Source organism: Protopterus annectens, chromosome 5.part0, assembly GCF_019279795.1.
Source record: "Protopterus annectens isolate FY-2018-M chromosome 5.part0, PAN1.0, whole genome shotgun sequence".
Taxonomy (NCBI): Eukaryota; Metazoa; Chordata; order Ceratodontiformes; family Protopteridae; genus Protopterus; species Protopterus annectens.
The window spans coordinates 1,672,659,659-1,672,686,972 of record NC_056735.1 but is presented as its reverse complement, the minus strand read 5'-3'; the positions used below and the strand labels follow the sequence as shown (position 1 = coordinate 1,672,686,972).

Here is a 27,314-nt window from a genome sequence, read left to right as displayed (position 1 = left end):
CACAAACCCAAACTGAGTGGGGTCCAGAGTTTGGAGTTTACCTATGTCCTTGTTTATAAGCTCCAAGATGATAAGTTCCATAGCCTTGCAGACCAGGCTCGTCAGGTTAATGGGCCGGTAGTTCCCAGGGTCCGTGGTGGTATCCCCTTTTTGGAGGGGGATAACCGTTGCTATGCGCCATTCAGTAGGCACAAAGCCTGAAGTGAGGCTATGATTGAAGATGGTACTTAAGAAAACTAAAACAGACCAACTTTAAACTTGAAAAAATGGAAAATTAGGCAAACCGGCACAGCCACACACAGGTTTATTGTAAGCGCTTTTGTACAGCAAGTGCTTATACTTCTTCAGACAATTTTTACCAAACCTCCCTGTTTAAATAGCATTGCAATTAAATTAATAACCCAGTTATTGAACTCATTATTCAGTTAAGAACAAAGTATATGTAAATGTTAAAAATTTTAATATGAGAACATATGAACCTACTGGACATAATTTGAACTTCTCCTAAAAGGAAACATTGTGCAACCACATCTCCACAATATGATACATGAATCAATTCATTAAACATATAGAAGAAAATGTAAAAAAAATATAAATATAAAAAATAAAAAATTAAATAAAATTAAATTAAACATCACATCACCTGTTAAAAACTAGGTATCTAGAAGACATTGCTTACATACTTTGTACTAAACATGTTATCTAGCCAATGCCGTTAGTTTTAATAAGCATTTGATGAATCATTTTTCATTAAGGCCTGGATGGGTATGTGCATCAGTCTGGAGTTGCCAGATAAGTTCTCATTCTTCTAATTTAAGGTTCCATAGGCCCCGCCCTGATATTCTTTGCTACATAGTCGACAACTGTAAACTGAAAACTATGGAACTGAAAGTCAGTAATATGTCTAGCCAAGGCATTGGTAACAATATTTCTAGATGTACAGTATAAATGTTCGTATATTCGTTGTTTAAAAGGGCGTTCTGTTTTGCCCAAATAAAAAAACGGGCATTGTCGAAAAGTTGCTAAATAGACAATGCTTTGACTCTGTCAATTAAAATGACCTTTGATGGTATATTTCTTTCCTCGAATGAAGGCATGCATTCCCACTTGAATATGTTTACAATATTGACAACGTCCACATTTAATCATCCCCCAATTAGGTCTAGGATCCACCCCAGGAATTATTTAAAACATTTTTTTTAAACGCTTTCATACTGGGGTGGATCCTAGACCTAATTGGGGGATGACTAAATGTGGACGTTGTCAGTATTGTAAACATATTCAAGTGGGGACACATGTCTTCATTCGAGGCAAGAAATATACCATCAAAGGTCGTTTTAATTGTGAGAGTCAGGGCATTGTATATTTAGCAACTTGTCGACAATGCCCGTTTTTTTATTTGGGCAAAACAGAACGCCCTTTTAAACAACGAATATACAAACATTTATATTGTACATCTAGAAATATTGTTACCAATGTCTTGGCTAGACACATTATTGACTTTCAGTCCCATAGTTTTCAGTTTACAGTTGTTGACTACGTAGCAAAGAATATCAGGGCGGGGCCCATGGAACCTTAAATTAGAAGAATGAGAACTTATCTGGCAACTCCAAACTGATGCACAATACCCATCCAGGCCTTAATGAAAAATGTTCCATCAAATGCTTATTAAAACTAAGGGCATTGGCTAGATGACATGTTTAGTACAAAGTATGTAAGCAATGTCTTCTAGATACCTAGTTTTTAACAGGAGATGTGATGTTTAATTTAATTTTATTTCATTTTTTATTTTTTATATTTATATTTTTTACATTTTCTTCTATATGTTTAATGGATTGATTCATGTATCATATCATGGAGATGTGGTTGCACAATGTTTCCTTTTAGGAGAAGTTCAAATTATGTCCAGTAGGTTCATATGTTCTCATACTAAAATTTTTAGCATTTATATATATTTTGTTCGTAATTGAATAATGAGTTGAATAACTGGGTTATTAATTTCATTGCGATGCTGTTTAAACAGGGAGGTTTGGGTAAAAATTGTCTGAAGAAGTATAAGCCCTTGCTGTATGAAAGCACTTACAATAAACCTGTGTGTGGCTGTGCTGGTTTGCCTCATTTTTTTATTTTTTGAAGATGGTACTTAGGTGGGGTGCCAGTTCGTTCTGTAATTTCTGCAGAACGCAGCCTGGGATGTTGTCCGGTCCCATTGATGCTGTGTTCTTGGCTTTGGAGAGTGCAGTCTTTACTTGTGCAGCCGTGATTACAGGGGCTTTGCATTCTTCCTGTATAGTGATGGGCCTTTTGGGGGGGTGAAGTTTGCAGTGAACCTATCTGCTAGGATGTTTGCAATATCAGTAGGTTCTGTATATCTAGTGCCATTGTGCTGTAGCTCAGAACAGATCTGAGAGTCGCCATTGAGATTCTTGACATAGCTGTAGAGTACTTTGTGGTTGTCTTTGGAATCAGTGGAGATTTTATTTTCGTAACTAGCTTTGGAGGATTTTATGAGGGATCTCAGCTTCTTACTAAGGCTGACCAGAGAGTTCTTGCAATCAGGGGATTTTACTCTTTTTTGCAACAGCTTCTTTCTTCTTTTGTAGAGTTTGTTTATGGCAGAGGACCACCAGATTGGCTTCCTTATTTTAGAGGATAGTGTCTTGGTTCTGTGGGGATGGCACAATCCATGCACTTGTGTATGTGCTTATACAGTGCATTTGTATAGGATTCAGCAGTTGTACCTCTATTTTCCATCTGTATGAGTGTCGTGAAGCTTGCCACTTCTGTCTTAAGCATGAAGTTCGCTTTGGAGAAGTTTTTTTTACAGTGGTTTCCTTAATGGGAGGTGAGAGTGGGATATTGATGTCTAGGGTGATTAGCTTGTGGTCAGTTCTGACCAGCAAGTAGTTGACCTCTAGTGTGGAACATCGGTTGCCCATATTGGTAATGACAAGGTCCAGGGTATTGCTGCCCCTGATGGGGGTATGGACAAGCTGATCCAGGGCGTTGGAATTTATGAATTCCAGAAAGCGTTGAGCAAATGAGTTAGTACAGGAGTAGTTTTCCCAGTTGATGGTGGGGTAGTTGAAATCACCCATTATTAGGGTATTGGGCTGTACCCTAATATTACCCAGTATATCAAGAAACATTAAATGGGCACCCTGGGGCATGGCGGGGATCTATAACAAGCTACAACCTGGATTGCAGTCTTGCCCAGTGTTAGTTGCACTTGGATAATTTCGGATGCATTATGTTGAGCAATTAGCCTGTAGGTATGGATATCCTCAAAGTCTTCTCCCTCTACACTTTCAGTTAGGGAGTTTCTCAGACTTCTGGGATTCATGGCATCCACCATTCCAATGTTACCATTAGCCAGACTTCACATGAGGAAGTTTCAGTGGTTCCCAAAAACAGTCTGGATGCAGCATAAACATCCCCTAGAGGCTTAGGTTTCCCTTATTCCTTGCCTGATGAAGGAACTCTGTTGGATTCAGCATGTGGCCCTGAACCCAGGTCTCCCTCTGCATCCTCCTCTTCCCACTCAAAAGCTGTTCAGGGATGCTTCAGATGTAGGTTGGTGAGCAGTCTTCGCCTTCATGAAGGTATGGGGGGTCTGGTCACCTCCTTAAAGGAAGGAGCACATCAACATCAAAGAGATGAGTGCTTCTGCTGAACCTTCAGGCTTTTCATCCTCTTCCTTCCATGTCCTATTAATTTTTTTTTTACCAACACCCCCACAGTGCTTTGGTATGCAAGCAAATGGGGGGGGGGGTGGATGAAATCTTACCTTCTTTGCAGGCTAGCTGTTATGGCATGGGAGCTTGCAATTCAATATCACGTGACTCTTCAGGGAGTGTACATCATTTCCAGTCAAACTCTTGTGGCACACACTATGAGCAGGTCCTTGACTCAGTCCCATGAATGGATGCTTCACAGGGATGTGTTTCTGGACATTGTCCATCAGTTGGGTTCGCCTCAAGTAGATCTGTTTGCCATCCTTCCGAACAGGCAACTTTCTCTATTTTGTGCCAGAGTCCTAGGTCCTCTGGTTTGTAAAGTGGACGTCCTTTCTTTCTTTTTCTTGGAAGGGGATGTTTCTTTGTGCATACCACCCTCTTCCTCTCATTCCAAAGGTCCTGTTTAAGATTCAGCAGGACCAGAATGGGCTCTGAGCCGAAGTGTTGGTGTTGGGTTTGAGGGGATAGGCTCTGCTCTGATTTTGTCATATCCATCCCTTCCTCTCGGATACTTGGCCCTGGACAGTTTTGGTCCGCTTCCACCCGAGGGAAGTCTAGACATGTTTTCTTTGGGGGATTCGGCTCTCAGGAGGCTGGTCAGAGTTTCTCTGTGTCCATTGGCTTTTGAGGTGGTGGAAAGGGCTTTTGTTCTTCTCAGAGAACTGCCCTCTCATGCCTCGGATCTTGCTCCCTTTCCCACATTGGTTCCTAGCTGTGTGTCGTTGAGGCCTATTTCTCATAGACAACCAGAACCAATAAGTGTCCAGCCAGTTCCATTAGAGGAACTTCCCATGTCTTCCATCACCTCACCCGAACATTCCACAGAAGAGGTAGATTGGAAGAGGACGTGTAAAAGAAGACACATTGACTCCCCATTGGAGTCTGTCACAGAGGATGCCAATTTTGATGAATGAGAGAGGTCCCCCAGATCACCACCAGCTGACATCTCCTTTTGAGATATTCTAGAGATCAAGAAGCAGAAAGGTGGTTGGTCTTCCTAAAATCCAAAAAGATTATTTTTTCTTTTTGGTTTATTCACGGAGAGCCGGGCAGCTCCTTACGCGCAGGGGGACACTTTTGCACGTTCTTCCTAAAATCCCTCACCAGAAGAAACAGTGTTTTTGGAGACTTTTGATTTTGGCCCATTTACATCTTGGGTTATCTTCCCAGTGGATGAACTTCTTGATTTAGTTGCTTGTCAGGCCTTAAAGGAACTGGATACTGTGGAACCCATTCCTAAAAGACCCGACAAGTTTTTGGCCACCCCCACCCCGAACAACAGACCACACTAGAGCAAAGGGGGACCCAGTTGATGCTATAGTGGTGGCAGCAGGCATCAAGTAAAAGCTAGAGGAACAGAGCTCTGCTGTCCATCCACCTAACAGGGAGTCTAGAGCATTTAACAAGTTTTGAGAGTAAGTTTTTGCCTTGGCAACCTTTGCACTGAGGTCACTAAACTACCTGGCAGTTTTTACTTGGCTTCAGAGAAATTTAACCAAGGAGCTTTCAAATGCTCTCCGCGAGTCCATGTCTGCTGAGGATTTCAAACAGGCATCCTCACTGGCTACTGCTGTGATGAAGTTGATCTCTCACACAGCTGAAGGCACCTCACGAGCAGATGGTTTTGTGACTTTGCAGAACCTTTTAGGACGTCCTTTATTAATGCCCCATTTGATGGCAGTCTGTCTGCCATAGAGATCAAGTTTTCTATGCCTCAATGAACCTTTTCTAGGAATCAGAGAGGTGGCAAGAAGATGTGGTTCCAGAAATCTCCAGGACCTTTCCAAGAGCCACACAATGAAAATTGCTCCAGAGAAAATGCAGGAAATTTCAATTGTAGACGTAGCCCTAGAGGCAGAGGAGGTCCACAGAGTCAGGCCTTTAGAGATTCCTTTTCAGATAGGCCCTTTCTGTGTTCCTGAAGAGCTGCCAGACTGTTTAACTCTGGTGGCAGTTGGGAGTTGTTTCTTTACACCCAGACACCTGGGCAAGTATAACACAAGATACATGTTTGCTAAGCATAATATCCAGGGGTTATTGCATAATATTTTTCCTTCTTTCATATTGCTAAAGGAAGAAACTTCCTGATCCCACTTAGTCAGAGGAAGGCAGTAACACAAAAAAATCAAAAAGCTGCTAAACAACAGAGTCATCTAAAAGGTCCCCCCAGAACAGATAGGATTCAGAACGAACTTACCCTTCTTTTTAGTGCTAACGACCCATTTTGGATATAAGCAAATTAAATCAGTATGTAAAGAAAGCAAATTCCAGATAGTCATGGTCCAGTCCATTGTACCCTTTCTACCAAGGACTTATAGATCTTCAGGATGCGTACTATCATATCAAAATAGGCGATCAGAAGACATCTTCGCTGGAAGACAGTCATGACCAATTCAGAGCACTATCCTTAAGACTCACCACAGCCCCCAGGGTCTTTACCAATGCATGGCAGTAGTGGCAGCTCATTTGAGACTAAAGAGATTCCAGGTGTTTCCATATCTGGATGACTGGCTCCTCACCGCCCCCTCCAAGCATCTATTATTACATGCCAGGAACTATTTGCTTAGATTTTCAATTCTTTGGGCATAACTATAAATCATGCCAAGTCAAGTCTAACTCCCATTCCAGAGCCTGGAGTTCATTGGTACTCTTCTAGATGTGACAAATCGGCCTCTTTACCTCCTTATCGTATCTCCACTGTAAGGAGTTGGGTCCATTTTCCCCTTGCTCATTCAGGTACTCCTGCAAGGTCAGTACTGCAGGCATTAAGTTCCAGGGCAGCGGCTATCATTACTACTACTTTTGGCATGCTTCTTAATATGGGTTCTACAATGGACTTCAACTGTACAATGGTCCATTTTATATCAACCCCTGTTCTTTCCAGTCAGGCTTATCCCAGTTTGCAAACAACACATCCGATGGTGGGTACAATCGGGCGATCTGCATCCAGGAAGACCCTTTGTTCTACCAGCCCCTACGGCCACAGTGACTACGGATGCTTCTCAATTGGGGTGGGTGGGCTTTTCTAGGGAAGAACGGTCTAGGACACGTGGTCCCCCCAAGAGACCAAGTTACATATCAATGTCCCAGAGATGAGAGTAGTCCTATTAGCATTTGCATGGCATTTCAAGATGCTCTCCCACTGAGAACTTTTGCAGTTCAGACCAGCAACATGTCTGTTGTCTGGTACATCAGCAAACAAGGAGGAACTCTATCTTATCCCCTTTGCATAGTGGCAGTGAGAGTATGGGAATGGGCAATCTCTTCAGATCACTTTCTAATTGTGACATACCTTCTGGGGAAATCTAGCAGACAAACTAAGTAGATCCAGTTTGATGCCGCACGAGTGGTCTGTCAGTCTGTGAAGGAGAAGATCTTCTGGCATTGGGGCTGACCTTGCTGTGACCTATTTGTTACTCTCATCAACAACAAGTGCAGCAGGTACTTTGCTCTAATCCCCCCTCAGTGGGGTCACCAAGAGATGCTGTAGTACATGCTTGGCCCTCAGGTCTCCTTTATGCCTACCCTCTTGTTCCTCTGACTCACAAATTGTTACAGAAAGCAAACAGGATGATGAGCTCAGTAATCCTCATTGCCCCCTTCTGGCCTCAGCAAGTATGGTTCCCTTTCCTACTGTCTCATCTTTGTTATCCTCCGTGGATACTGGAGTCACCTCTGGATGTCCTGCCACACCCGTCAGGGATCCAGCATCCCGACATTCAAACCCTAAGACTAACCCCATGGTTTCTTCACTTCTAGTAATAGACAGCCCAGGCTTTCTTCCCCTGCTCGTGATGTTATTTTGGCTTCTCAAAAATAATCTACCAAAAAGGTATACAGAAGCGAATGTAAAAGATTCTCCCTTTGGGCTTTGAATAAAGACATCAATCCCTTTTCTGTCAGTCTCTATGATTCTCTAATTCCTGACAACACTTTTGAGGAAGGAGTTAGTTTCTCTACAATTAAACTTCACTTGGCAGCTATTTCCAATTTTCATATAGGAAACAGACATATTTATTTGGCTTCATCCAAACTGAATGTATTGTTAACATTTCTTTATGTAATAAGTATTTTATAGTATCTTTTTGTAGTTGGCAGTTTTTTCTTATCTGCTCAGGATGTCTGAATAATCATTCAGTTTTAAAAAATGTGTGGCTTGTGCCCTCAAGTTACCAAACTCTAATGTACATAACTGTGTTATTGCTTAGGCTCATCACATTTGGACACCTCCTGCTGTATCTGTGAAACCTTGGACCAGCAGGCCATTATTGAAAGAAGAAATAAGTTGATATTGAAATGGCTCCTCCTAGCCCCTGTGGGAGACCACACTCCTGTTTCCTCAAAACCCTCTTTTTCTCCTAAAAATAAAGATGAAAAGCAGAAGGAGAAAACCAGGGAGAAAGAAAAAGAGAAATGTAAATCTTTGTGAAAGAAGTCCCAGGAATGTTAATTTTCCTTCAATCTGGCTTCAAAATTATTTAAACCCTCAGAGCCAGTCTTCTTCTCAGATCCTATTCTCATCTTATGCGACCCTCTTCTGAGTATTTTCTGAAGCCTGTATTTCCTATGCTTCATTCCCCTGTCAGACAAGAAAAGCGATAACACCATTCTAGTTCTTCTCCTCCTGCTTCATCCTTCCGGTCTGCCAGGTCTTCCAGCTGGCTAAGTGAAGCAGGCATGGACAAGATGTTGAGGAGATTCCTTTGGACTCGGATCCATTTGGGATCCTTCCGGCTGTGTTCTACACCAGGGTCGAGGGAATGGCTTCTTCTCTGATCCAACCTTTTGGATCTGGGGCCTTTGGATCCAATTTCAACCCAGGTAAAGTCTGCATTGGAGCCTTGGCTTACTTCCGAGATGACATTTAATTCTCTGATTCTATCGGCTCCAGCTACTTCAGAGCTGAGCCGAATGTTCGGCATCCACTCCAACAAGGTAGCTTCAGAACCAGGATCTTTGGAATTGTTCAGGTTAGTTTCTGCACCAAGATCTTTGTGACTGTTCCTTGTTCTCAGGACTTTAGCGTTAGTTCTACTTCGTCAGCCTCAGACCCTAGCCATGTGGTGGTTCAGTTGGAGCCTCCCTCTGGGGATTTGGCTGCTAGGGTTCTGTTCCCCAGACCCTTACCAAGCTTAACTTTCAAGAGAGTACTCTGTCATTCCAGAGAGAAGGCATTCCCCTCAAGTTCAGATTAGTCTCTGTCCCAAAGGGTCTCCCGGCATCTGGACCCAAATCTTGTTCTGTCAGGACAGCCTGTGACCAAAAGTCTTGCACCAGCTCCTATGGAGGAGTCCACCTCAGCTTCTGAGTCTACCCCAGAGTATCCCACTGTGGAAGTTCAAAAGAAACAAGTGTAAAAGGAGGCACCTAAATTCCCCTAAGGAATGTGTCACCACTGATGCTGACTTTTATGAATGAGAAAGTTCCCCTAGGTCCCCCCTTGAGGGAGTTTTGTATGGCGAGATCCCTGAACTGCTTAAATAGTGAGGGGGATGATCTTCCCAGCCTCTTTCTCTAGAAGAGTCTGTCTTTAGCTAGGCTTTTGGTTCTGGCCCATCTATGTCTTGGGTAGTTCCACCAGTGGATGAGATGATAGACCTGATCTCTACATGGGTGTGGAGGGGGCTGGCCATGACTGAACACATCCTCAGGAAACCAGACATGTTAATTGTCACTCTCAAGACCATTTCCATTGGTGTAAAGTTCCAGCTGTGGATTCCATGGTAGTGGTGGCAGCCACCAAGAAGGAAAGAGCTAAAAAAAAGCTTCTCTCTCCATTCACCAAACCGGGAGTTTCATGCTTTGGACAGATTTGGGAAGCAAATCTATGTCTTCTCTACTTTCTTGGTGAAGCCTGACGTCAGGTACAAAGGCAGGCAGCCAACATCATTTCCTCAATCTTTCTTGCCGTGGAGCCTGAAGCAGAAGCAATTCACATGAGTGCCGGTCGGCCGATTACCTTCTTTTTGTATTTCGACTTCTAAAGTTGAAGACATCCTCAGATAAGTACCCCATTGGGGACCCTTTTATTCCTGCTTTAACAAATGTCAGAGAAAATTAATAATTGTCTTGCCTGTGGAAAACAGATTTCTCATCGTGATTTTCATTCGTACTGTATTACTTGTTTGGGCCTTGAGCATGACGTCCCAAATTGTGATCTCTGTGCTTCTTTCAACCCACGTACCATACGCCATAGAGCTAGGATTTCATATAAGCACTTTGGAGTTTGGCCTGAGTTTGTTGGTATGGCATCCTCTGGTCTTCCGACTTCAGATGTTTCTAAGAAGTGCAAGATAAGGACCACGACAGGCTGATGGTTAAATTACCCGATGATATCCCTGTTAAGTTGATTGGTTGTCAGTTCATCGATGGTCAGTGAGGCACTTTCTTTGCCCCTGCAGCCCGTGGATGTTCAGCAGCAGGCATCTTCAGAGGCCTTTGCTTGAGCCCTCCATATCGCAGGCTTCTACTTTGCCTTCAGATCCTCCACCAGTCACCGCCTCTGATGGATCTGGGGCCGCTAAGCAGGCAGCAGCTTCGAAGGCCTCTTTTCTCTGCCCGTAGACCAGATCCAGACTGACCTTGGCTTACACTTCTGCGGTGCCTAGGTCTCCCGAGTTCCTCCGGCTTTGTGGCAGGCCTCACAGCAGAAAATCTACTCCTAAACAGGCGCCGGCCTCCCCTCGATTTCCTCACACTCAGATGGTTAAGATGGCTAGTGATCTCTTGACTCTTATCAGGGGCTCTCAGCCACCTCCTTCTAAGAGGGCTAGGGAATTGTCCCCAGATGTTTTGTCTGCCTCAGAGGTTTCCATCACCTCTGTTGATGAAGGACACTCTCAGCTTTTTTCTGGTTTTGAGGATTCTGATGCTGAAGTCTCTAGCCCTTCTGCCTCTTCCCCAGAAGATTTCTCATTTGGAGATACTCTGAATACCTTCAGAGAGCATTTTAGATGGGAAAGTCAGGACTACCCTCAGTCTAAGAAGCGGATTAGGGTGTTCTTGGATTTGCCTCAGCATAAGACTTTGGCTATTCCTCCGGTTTTGGAAGTTGTTGATGTTTTCATGGAGAATTCTTTGACACCTAATTCTGTTCCTCCTGCTCCCAGAAAACCTGACAGGTATTAGAGAGTCCCTGATTCTCATCAGTTCCTTTTCAAAAATTCTACTGCTGATCCAGAGATTATTTCTCAGTTCCCTAAGGGTGTTAAGGCCACTGTGGCTAAAATCCTGTTCCTTCTGACAGGGAAGCTAGGGCCTTAGACAGGTGGGGTAAAAAGGTTTATACTTCCACCCTGGCTATTAGGTCTGTTAATTGTCTCTTTCATATGCTTAAGTATCAACAGCATATTTTAGAGGCCATTAAGGCTAAAATTGCTGGTGTTCCTTCCCTGATGGAGAATAAAGACATGCAAGACTTATTGAATTCTGCCAATTTGGTTACTAAACATTCTCTACATTGTGGTTTTGACACTTTGGAGGCTTCTTGCAGAGCAGCGGCCACTGGTTCTGTTATCAGAAGACATGATTGGCTCAGGGAACAGCCCCTTTCTGAACCTGTAAAATCTAAATTACTGGATGTGCCCTTGCATAAGGACAATCTTTTTGGAAGCTAAGCAGAAGAGGTGTTGAAAAAGTTGGAGGATAAGGCTAAATCTATGCAAACTGTTAAGGACATTCTGCAAGTTCAGCCTCCTCATTTTAGCAGGCATTACCCTTCTAAGATTTGGACTTTTCCTGACCCTAGTAAACAGAGTCACACAAGATCTAGGGGCTACAGGTCTTCCAGGGTACAGACTTCCACTCTAAAGGCTAAACAGTGGCAGGCTTCATCTTCAAAATCAGGGAGTTCTAAGCAGACTTCCCAAAGCAAACCTTCTCAGAGACTCCGGCCTTCCCTTGCTTGCCTTTGTGGGCCCAGGGTTTCCTTTGGGGGCACACTATAACAGACGACAAATGGGTGCTAAAAATAGTATCTCAAGGCTGCAAATTCTCCTTTCACACCTTCCCGGTCCTCCAAGGATACCCAGATATTCCCCCTCTTCAAAGGGCAGAAGCAGAAAAACAAGTTTCTTCCTTGCTAAAACTTGGAGCAATAGAGCCAGTTCCTGCACTAACATATAAGCCAGGGTTTTTACTCAAGACTTTTCCTGGTCTCCAAAAAGGGGGACACCTGGTGCCCTAGTCTGAATTTGTCCATTCTAAATGCCTATCTGGTGATTCCTAAATTCAAAATGCTCACTCTTCAGCAGTTGCTGCCAATGCTGGCCAATGATTTCTGGCTGGTGACTTTGGATCTAAAAGAATTTTACTTGCACATCCCTATAAGGGAAAGCTACAGGCAGTTCCTTCATTTCAGGGCAGGGAACAGGCACTTCCAGTTCTCTGCACTGCCCTTTGGCTTATCTACTGCTCCCAGAGTTTTTACAAAATGTCTGGCTCCAATCATTGCATTTTGCAGGCAAAGAAACATTCAAATTTACCCTTACTTGGATGATTGCCTTATTCAGGCAAACTCTCCAGAGCAACTTCTAAAGGATTTGGACTTTGTAAAGAACCTCCTCACCTCTTTGGGCTACACAATCAATGAAAAGAAGTAAAAATTGGTACCCACCAGGGAGATTGTATTCCTGGGAGCGAGTCTGAACACAGCCACCCAGATGTTATCCCTCCCTCAAGCGAAACAGATGGATCTTTCAAATTACTTCAAGAACTTGGCAAGCATGACCCAGCTCTCTGCAAGGCAATTTATGCAAGCCCTGAAGTTCATAGCTTCATGTATTCTGATAATTCCATATGCCAGACTGCATGTGAGGAAAATACAATGGTACCTCAAGAACCTTTGGTGTCAACACACACAATATTTAGACTTGATTCTCCCTCTGATTCCCTACCTGCAGATGGAGTTCCTTTGGTGGGCAACGACCTGTGCACAGAACAAAGGCCTACATTTCTGTCCAACTCCTGCCAGCCAGACTCTCACCATGGATGCCTTGGACTATGCTTGGGGAGCACATCTAGAGAGCACATGCATTCAGTGAGCTTGGAGCTATCAACAAGCTCAGTTGCACATAAATCTGAAGGAAATGATGGCAGTTCAGCAGGCCTTGATGGCTTTCAAGCATCTTCTCTCTCTCTGGTACTCTTCTAGTTGGGAAAGACAACACTACAATCAATGTGATGCATCAACAAGCATGGAGGGACTCACTCTTACCCCCTGTGCAGACAAAGCATGAGGCTGTGGTCCATAGCAGCTTCTTTGGGCATTCATCTGATAGCCCACTTTCTTCCAGGAAGGCTCAACACCTTGGCAGACCAGTTGAGCAGGCAGGTCCTGGATCCTCATGAGTGGCAACTAAACAAGACCATCTTCCATCGCATCATTCAGCTTTCGTGTTCTCCCCAGGTGGATCTCTCTTCTTCTCCAACCAACCACCTTCTTCCAACCTTTTGCATCAGGGATCATCACAGCAAAGCTTGGAAAGTAGATGCTCTGTCCTTCCCCTGGACACAGCCATTGGTCTATGCATTCCCCTCCTCTGCCTCTTCTTCCCAGAGTGCTGTTAAAGATAAGGGACGAAAAACCAAGGGCCATCATCATAGCTCCAGACTGGCCCAGGTAGCATTGGTATCCACTTCTTCGCAGTCTCTCCCAGTCTCATTCTTGGCATCTTCCCATGATGATAAATCTCTTGGTTTAGGACAGAGGAAAGATTCTGCATTTTCACCTTCAGACTCTGCATTTGACTGCCTGGCTCATAATTTAAACCTTTCTTAACAGGTGGTTGAGGTCCTTTTGTGAGGCCAGGAGGCCTAGTACTAGGAAATCTTATGCAGATAAGTGGAAAAGATTCTCCATTTGGATGCAGACTAGCGGGGAAGACCCATCTCAACCTACTCTCCCTCTAATTCTTGATTATCTGGCAGGTTTACTTAATGGCAGACTTTCCTTCTCTTCTATCAAGATTCATGCTTCAGCTATTTCTGCTCACTGTTCCTTTGAACAACCCATTTTCTCTCATCCCCTGATGAAACAGTTCCTCATGGGAGTTAGCAATTTAAAGCCTCCCAGAAGGGCACCTATTCCTGCTTGGGATCTTAATTTTGTGCTTGAGAAACTTACTCTGCCTCCCTTTGAGCCTGCTGCCTCAGCAGATTTGAAGTTTCTCTCCTGGAAAACTGCATTTCTTTTGGCCATTACTTCAGCTAGAAGAGTGTCTGAGCTGCAGGCCTTAATGGCAGTAGAGCCTTTTATTACTTCCCATGTGGATCGGGTTTCTCTTTGGACTAATCCTTCTTTTATGCCTAAGGTGGTTTCTAGTGTGACTCTTAACCAGTCTATCCACCTGCCTACCTTTTTTCCTAATCCTCAGAATAGAGGAGAAAGGTTTCTGCATTTATTGGATGTGCATAGGCAACTTAGATTTTACCTGGACAGGACTAAACTTTTTTAAAGTCAGATAAATTGTTGGTCAGTTTTCCTCCTGGAGCCCAGGGCAAAGCTATTTCTAAACATACTATTTCTAAGTGGATTGCTCATTGTATTCACTTTTGTTACTTATAGCATGGCAAGGTTCCTCCTCAGGGTATTAAGACTAGGGCTTACCTCTACCTCAGCAGCTTTTCTTAGAGGTGTACCTACTAAGGACATCCTGGAAGCAGCTACCTGGACTTTTCCACACTTTCACCAAGCATTGCAATTTGCCCTTGTTTTCTAAGTCCAGGGCTGGTTTTGCCACTGTTGTGTTGCAGGGCATTCTTACCAACCATTAATCAGTGGTGTTGCTCCTCCCTTTTTGTTGTTTCCTGGGCTTTGGGAATCAACCCATTTGTAAGGAGTGCAACAGTGAAACACGATGAACATAGTACAGTTGCGTACACTTACCATAAATGTAGATGTTCAAGTGTATTCACTTGCAGTGAATTGCAGTCCTGCCCCCCCCCCCTTCCATCCCTCTTTTTTTCCTAGGGCACCGACTGGATTTTTTCTTTACCTGGTCTTACTTTTCTGGGGGCTCTTAACAGTTATGGCAAGAAAAACTGAGGAAATGACATTGGCTTGCCTGCTTTTTTACCTGACGTTCTGGCGTCGGGCTTAATCCGGAGGCAGCCGACGTCATATACCAAGGAATTTGGTATTCTGGCTGACTGCGAGCTACCAGGAGCAGGATAACCCATTTGTAAGGACTGCAACAGTGAATACACTCAGACATCTACATTTATGGTAAGTGTACACAACTGTACTTTCTGCAAATCACATTTTTTTTTTCACCTAATGCTTCTGGAGACAGAGGCTCCCACGGCAGAAGGAGGATCTCTTAAAATGGATGTTGCCCTAGGATCAGAGGTGGTCTACAGAATCAAGACTTCAAATTTCCTTTCTCTGAGAAACCTTTTCAGTGCTCCTGAACAGTTACCCAATTGCTGCACACTGGAGGAGCTTATCCTTGCATCTGCATCCAGCAGCCTGGATGCCTGTTACCCAAGACAAATGGGTGCAGAGGATAATAACCAGAGGTTATTTCATTCTTTTCACATGCTTCCTTTAGCCCAAAAAAGACTTAAGGATGTTTTACACACTCAACGGGAAGAGACTGTTTCAGAAATAAGATTCTTAAACAGCTGAGTCATCCAGGGGGTCCTATCCAGACGAAAGATGATCCAGAATTTGCTCAAGATTTTTTTTAGTGCTAAAGAGAAACTGGAATCTAAACCCAGTTCTGGACCTAAGTTAACTGAGCAGTTTGGTAAGAAAAATGAAATTCCAAAGGGTCTTGGTGCAGTCTGTTCTCCCTCTGCTGTGAGAAAGAGAGAGAGAGGAAATGACTGGATGTGCTCAGTAGATCTTTAGGATGCGTACTATCACATAAATATGGACAGACACTCCAGGAAGTATCTTTGCTTCCGGTTGGTAGGTAGTTATTTTCAGTTCAGAGCTCTCTTTTTTGGTCTCATCACAGCAAACCGGGTGTTCACCAAGTGTATGGTAATGGTAGCAGCTCATCTCTGAATGTTCCCTTTCTTAGATTACTGGCTCATCACTGGCCCTACCCAGGATCTACCTGTACAGTCCAGGGGTTCCTTTCTTCACTTGTGTTCATATCTAGATATAACAATGAATATAGCAAAGTTCAAACTTGTCCAGTTCATTCTTTACAATTCATAGGAACTCACTTGGACACAAGACATCAAGGTGTAAAACTTCTCCAAACAAGGATCACATCCAAATGACATCAAGCTTTAAGCATCTAGTCTTGTCAGAAGCCACCTCCAGGAATGAGTCTTTGTGGTTAAGGATCCATGGCAGCTATTACTCCCCTGACATGGTACTACATGAGTCTTCCATTGGACTCTTGCAGTCCAGTGGTCAGTGAGACAACAACCCACATATTTCCAAGTATCTTTAACGAAGAAGCACATATCTGATGATGGTTGTAGTTACCATATATTTCACAGGGACGTCCTTTCAATATTCCCACTCCCCATTCCAGAGTGACCATGGAATCTTTGCACTTGGGGATGGGTGGTCATTACTTGGGAAAGATGATCCAAGGTATGTGGTCAGTCACAATCAGAGGCCAGTCTTCACATCAGTGTATTGGAGATGAGAGTGGTCCTGCTAGCACTGCATGCCTTTCAGGACAGTTTCCCCTCAGAAGTGATATCTGGCCAGGCAAGTCTACATGTCAGTCATCTGGTATGACAACAAACAGGGAGGAACCAGAACTTATTCATTATGTCGAGAGACCATGACAGTGTGGCAATGTGCAATATCTTCTCACTGCTTTCTAATAGCAACTCGTATCCCAGGCAAGTCCATTGTGTTAGTGGGCAGGTTGAGCAGATGTATCCTTCTCCCTTCTGAGGGTTTTCTCAGTCTAGCAGTCATTGAGTAGATATTCAGCTGTTGAGGCTGACTTTGCTGTGATCTGTTTGCATCTACCCACAATAACAATGCAGCAAGTTCTACACTCTCATCCTCCCGGAATGAGAGTCATCGATAGATGCTCTGTCACACACTTGGCCCCCCAGGATTCCCTTATGCTTTCCCTCACATTTCTTTGATTCCAAAATGTTTACAGAAGGCACTGATGAAGACTATCACAGTCATCCTTATAGCCCCTCTGCAAGTATGGTTTCCCTTCCTATGGCCTAATGTAGTGCACCCTGTTTGGGTGCTGGGCTCTGCCTCAGGTGTGGTGTGTCGCACATCAAATCTTCTCACTCAGATGTTCAATCCCTGAAGATAACCACATGGTTTCTCCAATTCCAGTGATGGCTAGGCAGTCCATGTTTTGATCCCTGGTTATTCATATTCTAATTTCTTCAAATAAACTTTCTACATGTAAGATTTACAAAAGCAAATGGAGAAGATTCTCCATCTGGTCAGTTGATAACAATCTTGATCCCATTTTGGCTTGTCTTCCAGCAGTCTTGGAATTCCTGGCCAATCTTTTTGAGTGGAACAAGTTATTCCACTGTCACATTGGCAGGAATCCATACACCCATTGCATCTTTAAGACTATCTAAAGTTGCTGTTAGAGAAAGCATTTCTCCTCCAATCTACAGGAGTAGATAGTATTCCTGTAGGAGTTTGGAAACTGGGAGGAAAGAAAGTGATAAAGATCTGGAAGGCTTTGTTTTAACAGCATTTTTAGAGGAGGAAAAGAACCAACATTCTGGAAGAAAGTGGTGGTGGTTGTAATACCTCAGGATTGTTAAAGACCCATCAGATATCCAGCTTTGTATAGGCTCTTTTCTATTCTAAACCATGATTATAAAGCGTCTATAATGGCAAGATGATGTCAAAATTGATAGATATGGATCAGTGTGGTTTTGTGGAGGGGAGGCAAATATTTGACAACATTAACAGAAAAATGATGCACCAGAGGGAAGCAGAATGTAAGAAAATACCACTGTTGTTGAGTCTTGATGCAGAGAAAGCATTTGACAGAGTAATGTGGGATATTATGAGTAGGGCAATGGAAACATTTGCATTCCCTGATAAAATTATAAAGCTGATTAGGAGGATATGTGAGGGATCAGAGGTGTAAATTACAGGGTGTCCTCTCTGATGAGTTCTGTCTGAACCAAGAAACCAGGCAGGGGAATCCTCTTTCCCCATTGTTGTTTACGTTAATATTTAGAAACATTGGCAAGGAAAATAAGAGACTCAGAAATTCAAAGATATAATTGGTATGTTAATCGAGAAAAATTGGTTTTATTTGCAGATATTATTTTATACATAACACCAGAAAAAGACATTTCATTATTGTGGGACATTCTGAGACAGTTTCACTTATTTTTGGGAATTAAAATTAATAAGGATAAAACAAAGACAATAGTTGTAAATGTGTACCCACACATGAATTGGTTCAGCAATAACCATATTTATGGGGACATGATAAAATTAAGTACTTAGGACTAAAAAGGATTCTGTTATGGCAGCTAAGGATATGTGGAAAGAGACTAAACAAAAAATAATAAAACAACTGAAAAATTGAAAGCAGTTTTATGGATAGCAAGATACAATCAGTGAAAATGTTTTCAGTCCCTTTAGTTTTTAACAGAGGTCAGGCATATATTTATTAGCAAGAGGATAATTTGTTTATAGCAATTAATAGAGTTAAAGGATTTTATCTGGGAAGAGAAATGGGCAAGAGTCAAGTGGGATAAGTTGATCCTTCTTGTAGAACAAGGTGGTTTGGAATTACCTGATTTGAAGGGATATTTCAAAGTTACACAGTTAAGGCTCCTATACATAGAACAAGCAGAAAGTTATAATTCAAAGTGGAAAGGGATGATAGTGATCAGGGGGAAGCTCGAGAAACAAGGAGACACTGGGATTTTGTATGCAGATCCTTAAGGAGAATAGCAACAAACCATATGGAATATTATATTCATAAAGTACTACTCAAACACAAGAATGGAGAAAGCAGATTCTGCCAATAAGGATGACTGCAGTAACAGGTACAAAGAATAGATAAGAAGGGGCTAGAATTTACTGGAGAAAACTGGCAAAGAAACCAAGGTATCAGGAGCAAATAATTAGAGAGGAAATGTAATAGAATGGGAAGAGGGCAGTTAATTTGGACTGCAGGCTAGAGATTGCCGTTCCTATCAAGGATTAATATCAAAATATAGGCAAATAGAAAGAAGTAGGGTGATCCTAAGCAAAAGACCAAGACTAGTAGAGTTTTTACTAGAACTTAGAACAGAAGCTGCTGTTAAAATATGGATAGTTAGTAGGGCATATAAAATATTGCATGATAACTATTAAAAATCAATCAGAGGAGGTTAGAAAGAATTGGGATGAAAGACTGGATAAGCAGTTCACAAATAAATAGTGTGGGGAGGGGGATATATGTATGACTCCCAAATATGCAACAAAATCTAAAAGATTTAGAACCTTTGCTTGGAAGTGTGTGCATAGGTATTTTTATACCTCAAGCAGACTCCAAAGAATTTTTCCTCTGGTGGATTACAAATGTTGGAGGCGTGCAGAGAAACGGGTAATTGGGAGTGTAATGAGTTGGCAGACTTTGAAAATTCCCTGCCAACTACTCTTGTCAGAAATATATGGAGAAAGGAGATTCTGCCAATAGGGATGACTGCAATTAGTGATGCAGACAATAGGCAAAAGGGGGCTGGAATTTATAGGAGAAAATTGGCAAATGAACCAAGGTGTTGGGAACACATAACTAGAGAGGGAGAGATAACAGAATGAGAAGATGTCAAAATTAATTTTTGAACTGCAGGCTAGAGATCGTCTGAATTATCGAGGATTGATATCAGAGAATAGGCAAAGAGAGAGAAATAGGGGGATCTTAAACGAAAGGCCAGCAATTGTAGTGTTTTTAGTAGAATCTAGAACAGAAGCTGCTGTTGAAAATGGAATAATTGATAGAGCATACAAAATATTGCATAATAACTATGAGTCAATCAGGATTGGGAAGAGAGACAGGATAAGCAATTCACAACAATGTGGGGATATATATATATATATATATATATATATATATATATATATATATATATACATATACATATACATATACATATACATATACATACATACATACATACATAGACGTATATAGCAAGTATGCAACAAAGTCTAGAAGATTCAGATCTTTGCTTGGAAATATACGTCAAGTAGACTCCATGTTATCTGTTTCCATCCAGTTCAGCCATCCCTTCCTGTTATTCCCCTTTTGGTTCGTTTGCAGAACGGTAGTTTGTGGCTAAGCTGCTGAGGTGGTCCTGTTAGAATCCTTGGGTCCTGAGTTAGGTCCCTGGAATGTTTTGATATGTTATGTGTGATGTTTGTGGGAGAGGCAAACTTAATCTGAGGTAGATAGAAGAGAGCATGGTGTTGTGGGTAGAGGAGGCAGAGCTGCAAGGTAGAAGTCTTTTGGAATCGTCGGTCTCCAGTCTTATAAACCCACAGGCTGAATTGGATGAAAACGGGCAACAAGGATCTAATGTTATGGTAAGTACACATCAGTAAGTACAGCTATACCAAGTATAATACTCTGTAATACAGAGAGCACAAGTAAAAGAAGTACTTAACAGCGTTTGTATATGACCAAAATCGTTATTTCAGTGCCACGTTCACAAAAGTTGTCGAGCTCTATGCAAATGAGCCAAGCATCATGCAGACATGAGAACAAAGAAATTCCACCCCCTCCCAATTTGGTGGCAGTCAGAAGATCAGTACTCTATATTCTCACAAGAGAAACTCTTGCCATGTCCGATAGACTCAACAGTGCATTCTTTTTTAACTACACAATATTTTGAACTTAAAACCGAAAAGGTAAGGCATGACATACTTGAGATAATTTGTAACTTATAATTAATCTATGGTTGAGGAAGTTAAGTTCTTTTCTGCAACATAATTTGTAAAGTTTTAACAAAAATTTCTTTAATGTCATTTCTCTGAGGTCCTCTGTGAAACATTTGGCAGCCTTAAACACCTGCAGGTACATTTCAGGATCACAATTAAACCCTTGGCCTGTACTGATGGTAAAAAACATAATCCACTGTTATCTGTTACTGTAGTCCTGAAGCACACACACGAGGTGATACTTTCATCCCAGTTTTCTTCTGTTCATTACTACTTAGTTGGTCCCTTTTCTGTTCAGTGGTACGGGTTGTGTTCCTGTTTGCTAATACTGGGTACTCTGCTGCAGTTTGCATCATGTTCTTGCAAGCTTTTGGCTCTGCCTTATAAATGGAAACTATTGTGGAAAGATGCTGAACACCTAAAATATATTCACTTTAATCTTCTGTTATAGTTTGGTGGTTAAGCAAAGGCCTGGCTTCTTTTCTTAGCATCTGAGTAGTTGTTGAGAATATGTATTTTATCAAATTGTCCTTTTTTTTTTTTTGACAGGTTGCATATTTTCGCCAAGGTCACAAAGCTTATATTGAAGCAGTCAAAAGAAAAAAATATTCTAGAATTAACCTTCCTAAAAAACCATGGAGGAAACTGGACCTCAGGGTAAATATGTCTGTCTTTTTGTTGCAGTGTATGCTAATTAATTTTTCCTTTGCCAAATGAACTCATGAAACTCCTGCAGCTGATCTTTTCCACTTAATCCAGATTTAGCATTTTGGGATGGATGTATTCAGCTCAAGATAGCACCAGTCTTTATATGACCTCTGTCCCCTAAGGAAAACGTAACTTGAGCAGTCTGGTTGCTTTAAATGTTTGGTCTGGAATTTCAGGCTACAAGCAGTGAAATAAGCAGTGGTGTGTGTGTGTGTGTGTGTGTGTGTGTGTGTGTGTGTGGGTATTAGGATGGTTTTCATATTCTCAGCTGTTAAGTCTGTCATATTATTTGGATCTACTTTTAAATGGATTACTGAGTCTTACTGTACCTCGCCTGGTTTACAGCAGATTATCTTACTGCTGGCTGCTAGACAGCTGTGGCACATTAACACAACTTAAAATGCAGTATAAATGCTTTTTGTGGAGGGGGCTTGTGTATAATTTTATATATTGTTTTGAGCATCTACCTTTTCAGATTATTTTTACTAGTAATCAGTGTATGTGGATTTTTAATGTTTTCAGGCTTGCGTGCATCTTGAGGTTCACTTATGAAGATTGTATTTATTCTGGTTTCTATAACTATTTAGTGTTCTTTTTATTTTTGTTAACTGTTTATGGTTTGCTTTTTGCTGGTTGAGTTACTGAAAATATTACTTGATTAATTATTTTCTATTTTCATCAGATTCAGTATTTGGGTTGTCTGATCTGACCTTGGTGCCATCTTCCAGAGCTTTGGATCTGAGACTTTGACTCCTCCCTTAACCACAGTTCCCTCCTTCTGCCTAAAATACGTCCGATTTCATTTGCTGCCTGTTGCATACAGAATTGTTGTCTGAGAGCTCTCATATGTGTGTCATGATAATTGAAAAAGTTTCTACTTAATTTCCTTCTCGACTTCTCCCTTTAATTATAATTGAGTGTGATTATCGTATAGGATAGTATTAGTTTAGCTTGAGCTAGTTTTATAGCTAGTGCTAAGCTTTTTTGTAGGCTTTGTGTGATCTTTCTAGATATTTCTAGTATCTGTTAATAACTTAGACTATTATTATTTGTGTGTGTTTTTGTAGAATGGTTTTGATAGATTTTTTTTTCTTATTTTAGAAGTGGTTTAGATTGTAGTTGCATATGTGTTTATGTATATATTGTCTCTGATGTCAGACAAACCATCAGGTTTTAAAAAGTGTTCAGCCTGTGAACACAAGGTCCCTCCTCAAGATGCCCCCCCCCCCAAATTCCTTGCGTGTGTTTACTGCTTAGGTGCCGCTCATCTTCAGACAAGTTGTGATACTTGTGCTGCTCTTGGTTCTAAGAGCTGTACAGGATAGGATGGAAAACTGTGTGCTTCCACCACAGACAGAGTCTTGTATGTCCAGTATGTCTTCTGAAGTAAGACCTCCATCTGTTTCTCCCACTGTTGAAGGAAGGAGAAAGAAAAGGACAAGTCTAAAGAAAAACACTCAGAGAAGTCTGTAGAAAAAAGGACTGAAAGATAAGCGTTCAGAAGAGAAGAGGCTTGACAAATCAAGAAAAAGGTCCCCGGATCCATCCAGTTAATCAGGCCTGATACCTAAAACCTTGAGGCAGTCAGATCCAAACTCCCTTCCCCAGAGCTACTTTTTCTCTGGAAGCAGTGAGCCTTTGGTTTTATTTAGTGATCCTATGAGATAAGTGAGCTTCCTTGTCATTGAAGTCGAAGTGACATGAACGTAGACTGAATGATGAGGACATTTTTGAGGTCACCGATTCATCTGTGAGTCTTCCTGATACCGACCCCAAGGGGTGGTCTGGCACAGACCCATTGACCTTGTCACTCTTTGCTCCAGTACCGGTCCACTATTCTGATCTGGTTCCCTGGGTCCTAACTATTCCAGCGCACTTAAGTCGATCCGATGATCCAAATTACTTTGGCTTTGACTATGTCCCTTACTCTCTTGACTCCAATGTTATCGTATCAGGATGAGTCCCAGAGTCGAAGCATCTGTGTTGGAGCACTGGTGGTGAAGTTGACCCTGAAGTTTTTAGAGACATCTCTGCCTTGGTGCCTGTGCACTTAACAGCTCAGGTCAGAGGCCCTCTTCGGAGCCAATCTCCATTGGAACCAGGAGGCTTCTTGAGTCAGCTGTCAGAGGAAGTGCTTCCTTGGATCCAGTTGTGGCATCTGCTTTCAAGGCTGTGGAAAGGGCTTTGGCTGGTCCAAGAAAGCTGGTGAATGCACCGAGTTCGAATCTATCATGACACTCAGTGCAACCTGTTTCTTATGCTTCTCATTCTGGTTGACAGGGATAGTCAGAATTTAGAGGTTTTGAGACAGCTCTACAGCCCCAAAAGATAGAAGGCTGTGGTCAAAAGGACCCCAGTTGATGACTTGGTGGTTGCAGCAGCCACAAAGTAAGTACTGTATGAGAAGAGTTGTTCTATCCATCTCCCTAACAGAGAGTCAAGGGCTTTGGACAGACTTGGGCTTCAGTGACCTTTACCGTTGGTACTGAATTACCTTGCTTATTTGACACATTTTCAGAGGGATTTGATCAGTGAGATGTCAGAGTCTCATTTGGTTAATTTGCCTGAAGATGTCCAAAAAAAGAAAAAGTTGACACTCAAATGTCTACCCTATAGTCTTCATCTAATGTAGCCATGCACCTTCTATCCAATGCAGCAGATGGGACAGCAAGAGCCGCTGGTATAGGCATTACTATGAGTTGCCATGCTTGAATGCAGCTATACAATTTCATGAAAAACTTCAAGGTATCTTTTTTTAATGCCTCTTTTGATGGTTCCACACTGTTAGGACCCAAAGTTAGAGATACTTACCAGAAGTGAAACAAGACAGCAAGACCCTGCCTGCCATAGGAATATGTTTCTCCACTCCGTAAAGATCCTATTCCAGAAATCAAAGGGAGGCAAGAAAATGTGGTTGACACTGCATACCTTGATCTGGCCAAGGCATTTGACACAATACCCCACTCTGGTATTGTTGACAAACTCAAGAGGTTGGGTACAAACCCATATGTCACCTGGTGGATAGCCAACTGGCTCACGGGCAGGACCCTGGAAGTTCAAGTTGGATAGTCCACCTCTACAAAGAGGCCAGTCACATATGGAGTCCCTCAGGAATCAGTCCTTGGACTGCTTCTTTTTGGCATTTACTTTGCAGAATTCAAGGCCAGTGTCAGTGGTCTCTAGCTGACTAAATTTGCAGATGATTGCAAATTAGGAGATGTCAATGAATCTCACACTGACACAAATGTTCTCCAGAGGGGCTGACGCAGACAAACTGGTGTCAGAGCCATGGACTAAAACTAAATGCCAAGAATTGCATAATGGTATCCTTTGGGAAGTCATCCATCCCTGGTAACTATCCTATTGACAACAAACCCCTTAGAGTTGACCCAGTAGTCAGGGGCACACACAGATAGAAATCTAGCCTTTGATCATCAAGTGCCTACAGTGATGAGAAAATCATTCTATGTTTTGTAACTTATCAATAAAGATGTGGCATCCAAGTCCAAGGAAGTCATTGTTCCACTGTATTCGGCATTCATCAGACCTATCATTGAGTACAATGCCCCTTTTGGTATGTACCTAACCAGGCATGTCCAACAATTGGAACATCCACAGAGGGTTTCTCACTAAAAGAAAACAGGCATAAGTAATATGTCGTATGCAGACCACTCCAAGGCCCTATCTCTGTATTCTGTCTCCTACAGACTTTTGAGGGGAAATCTATGCCTGGAGTACAGGGCATTGTTAGACCGCACTCTGGTGGACCTCCTGCATGTCTACAAAACAAACAGCACCAGAATTGCCCATTCTAAAGCCTTAAACCTTGCTTGTGATATAAATAGGACCTGCTAGAGAGATAGGTATGTATCCCAGAGACTACTACATCTATGGGACAGGCTCCCCAGCCATGTGAAGCAGAGTTCCTCCCTAACCCAATTCAATTTCAACTTGGACAACTGGATGGGAAACTGGAAATTCATCCCTGATTTGGCACCTATGTCTCTAATGCACAGAGAGGTAACCTGTAAATGGTTAATCTCCCAGGCCCATGCTTACACTTGTCAAGGGTATCACAGAGATTTTGGATGCATGGATAGGCTTAAAAAGGCCCTTGTGGTCGTTAGCCTAGTAAATACCTATGATCCTATAAGTTGGTTCTCTTTATGTATTTTCAGTTCCAGTGACTGAAGGTAACTATATCTAAAGGGTTTCATGGGAGTTCCTTAGCCAGTTTCTTCTCTTGTGAAGTCTTTCCTTGTCACTTGTTTCCATCTTGGATGCACGAGTCTCTTGTCCTGGATCTTGGCCATATTTTCTGGCTTCTTGTAGAGCTTGATCTTCCTCCAGAAATATATTTGCTCCCCCATGAAAAATGTATTTGCTGGGTAAAGCAGTTTGAAATATAAACCTTTGTACATTAACTTGTCTTTTTAGGAAGTACAAAGGACATCATTTTCTGCTAAGAAGTTACTATAATGTCAGCCGTAAAAACATAGGATACCCTTTGACTTTGTATCAACTGTAAAAGTGTTTTTAACAGAAAAGAGCTTGCTGATTGCCTTCAAGTAAAGAGCAGCGTTTAGGAACTAGCAACCGCTCCTAACTTCTTTTATAATGCATTTTCTCTAACCCTCGCTAAGTTTTTTTTCTTTTTCCATCCCCCACTTCCATTCTAAAGCATTTCTTTTGAAAGTATTACTCATAGCAGTATTCAGTAGGTATTTGTGCAGGGATCTGCTAACCAGGTTCAAGTTGTTGGGTTCTATTTTGCAGCTTTTAACCTTTCCTCTGGATAAAAATAAAAACGGTGGCAATCTTGCTAATGCAAACACAGCACTGTTAATCTCAGTGGATGCTTTCACTGAATCAGGAGTTGTGACCTGCTTTGTTCCCCTCCAATCCCAATTCCCTACCATTACCCTCAGCATGAAATCTACACCCTCTTCTCCCAACCCATACTCCCTCCTACTCCAACCATCCACCCACCTAATACCCACATCAACAGCTACCCACATATATTGTTTCCAATGTATATTGCTGAAACCTTCTCTGCCTAATAATTTATTGATACATGCAGTGCACTGCCTTAAAGCACTAGTACTTTCAAATATCTGGGTCTATAGCTTCACTCACCATCTCTACAAAATCAGGAAAAAGGTCAACTCATCATTTTTGTAAGGGAACAAACTGTCTCAATTTCTATCCAAAGCATCTGTATCAACCAAATGGAAGTTCATTACCCTCTTAATATGAATGAACACCACTGCAAAACTATAGAAAAAAAACAAAATGCTGCCTGTTTATGTGTGGACAGTGTGTTGAGAGCATTATATATATCTTGTCAGTCAGGTCTGGCACAGGAGCAATGCCAGTTCTTGGATAGATGTTCAAATAGTTTAAAACTGGTAGATTTAGGTGTGTTTTGGAGTGTGTGGGGTAGAGAGTTCCATAATTTGGCTATATGATTTAAAAATAGGGCTTCATTGTGTTGTTAGTGTTGTTTACTGTGAGAAAGTTTCTGTCTGCAGATCTTAGACTTAGTAGGCATGAGTAGGGAACAAGTTCCTTGAAGGATGGGCAACTATCAGGATGGAAGATGATATTTTGTGTGATTTTAAGTTGGTAGAGATGAAGGTTAGGTAGCTCGAGACAATTTAATTTCTTTAGAGCAATACAATGGTGGGTTTGGTGGGGAAGGTCGCTTATAGTTACCAGCTTTTAGGACTATTTTACTTCTACTCTTGCATCAGACCTGCTCAATCTTTTTCTGAAGAAAGTTAGCTGTCAACCTAAGTTCCTAGATCCCTGCCTGCTTTTTTGATTTGTGTTATTTTGTTGTCAGTACAGTATGATGAAGACGGGTTGTCTACCAAAAATAATGATGACCCACTTTCTTTGATGGTATCCTCCACTCCCTCCTCCTATCCTGTGTGTCATAACAGCAGCTTTCCACCCTCCCTCTTCTTATCCTCTGTGTCATAACCGCTGCATCAAGTAGCTGCTATAACAACTCCCTTCAG

General features: G+C 42.1%; 1 protein-coding gene across 1 annotated transcript in view; it reads left to right on the top strand.

Annotated features, from left to right (window-relative positions):
• Positions 1-27,314, top strand: part of BRWD1 (bromodomain and WD repeat domain containing 1) — a gene marked incomplete in the record, with an annotated part of 4,378,631 nt that overhangs the window by 2,905,301 nt on the left and 1,446,016 nt on the right. The window contains 1 exon segment of the mRNA XM_044071461.1: positions 21,133-21,240. Within this exon segment, the coding sequence (XP_043927396.1) occupies positions 21,133-21,240 (108 nt within the window).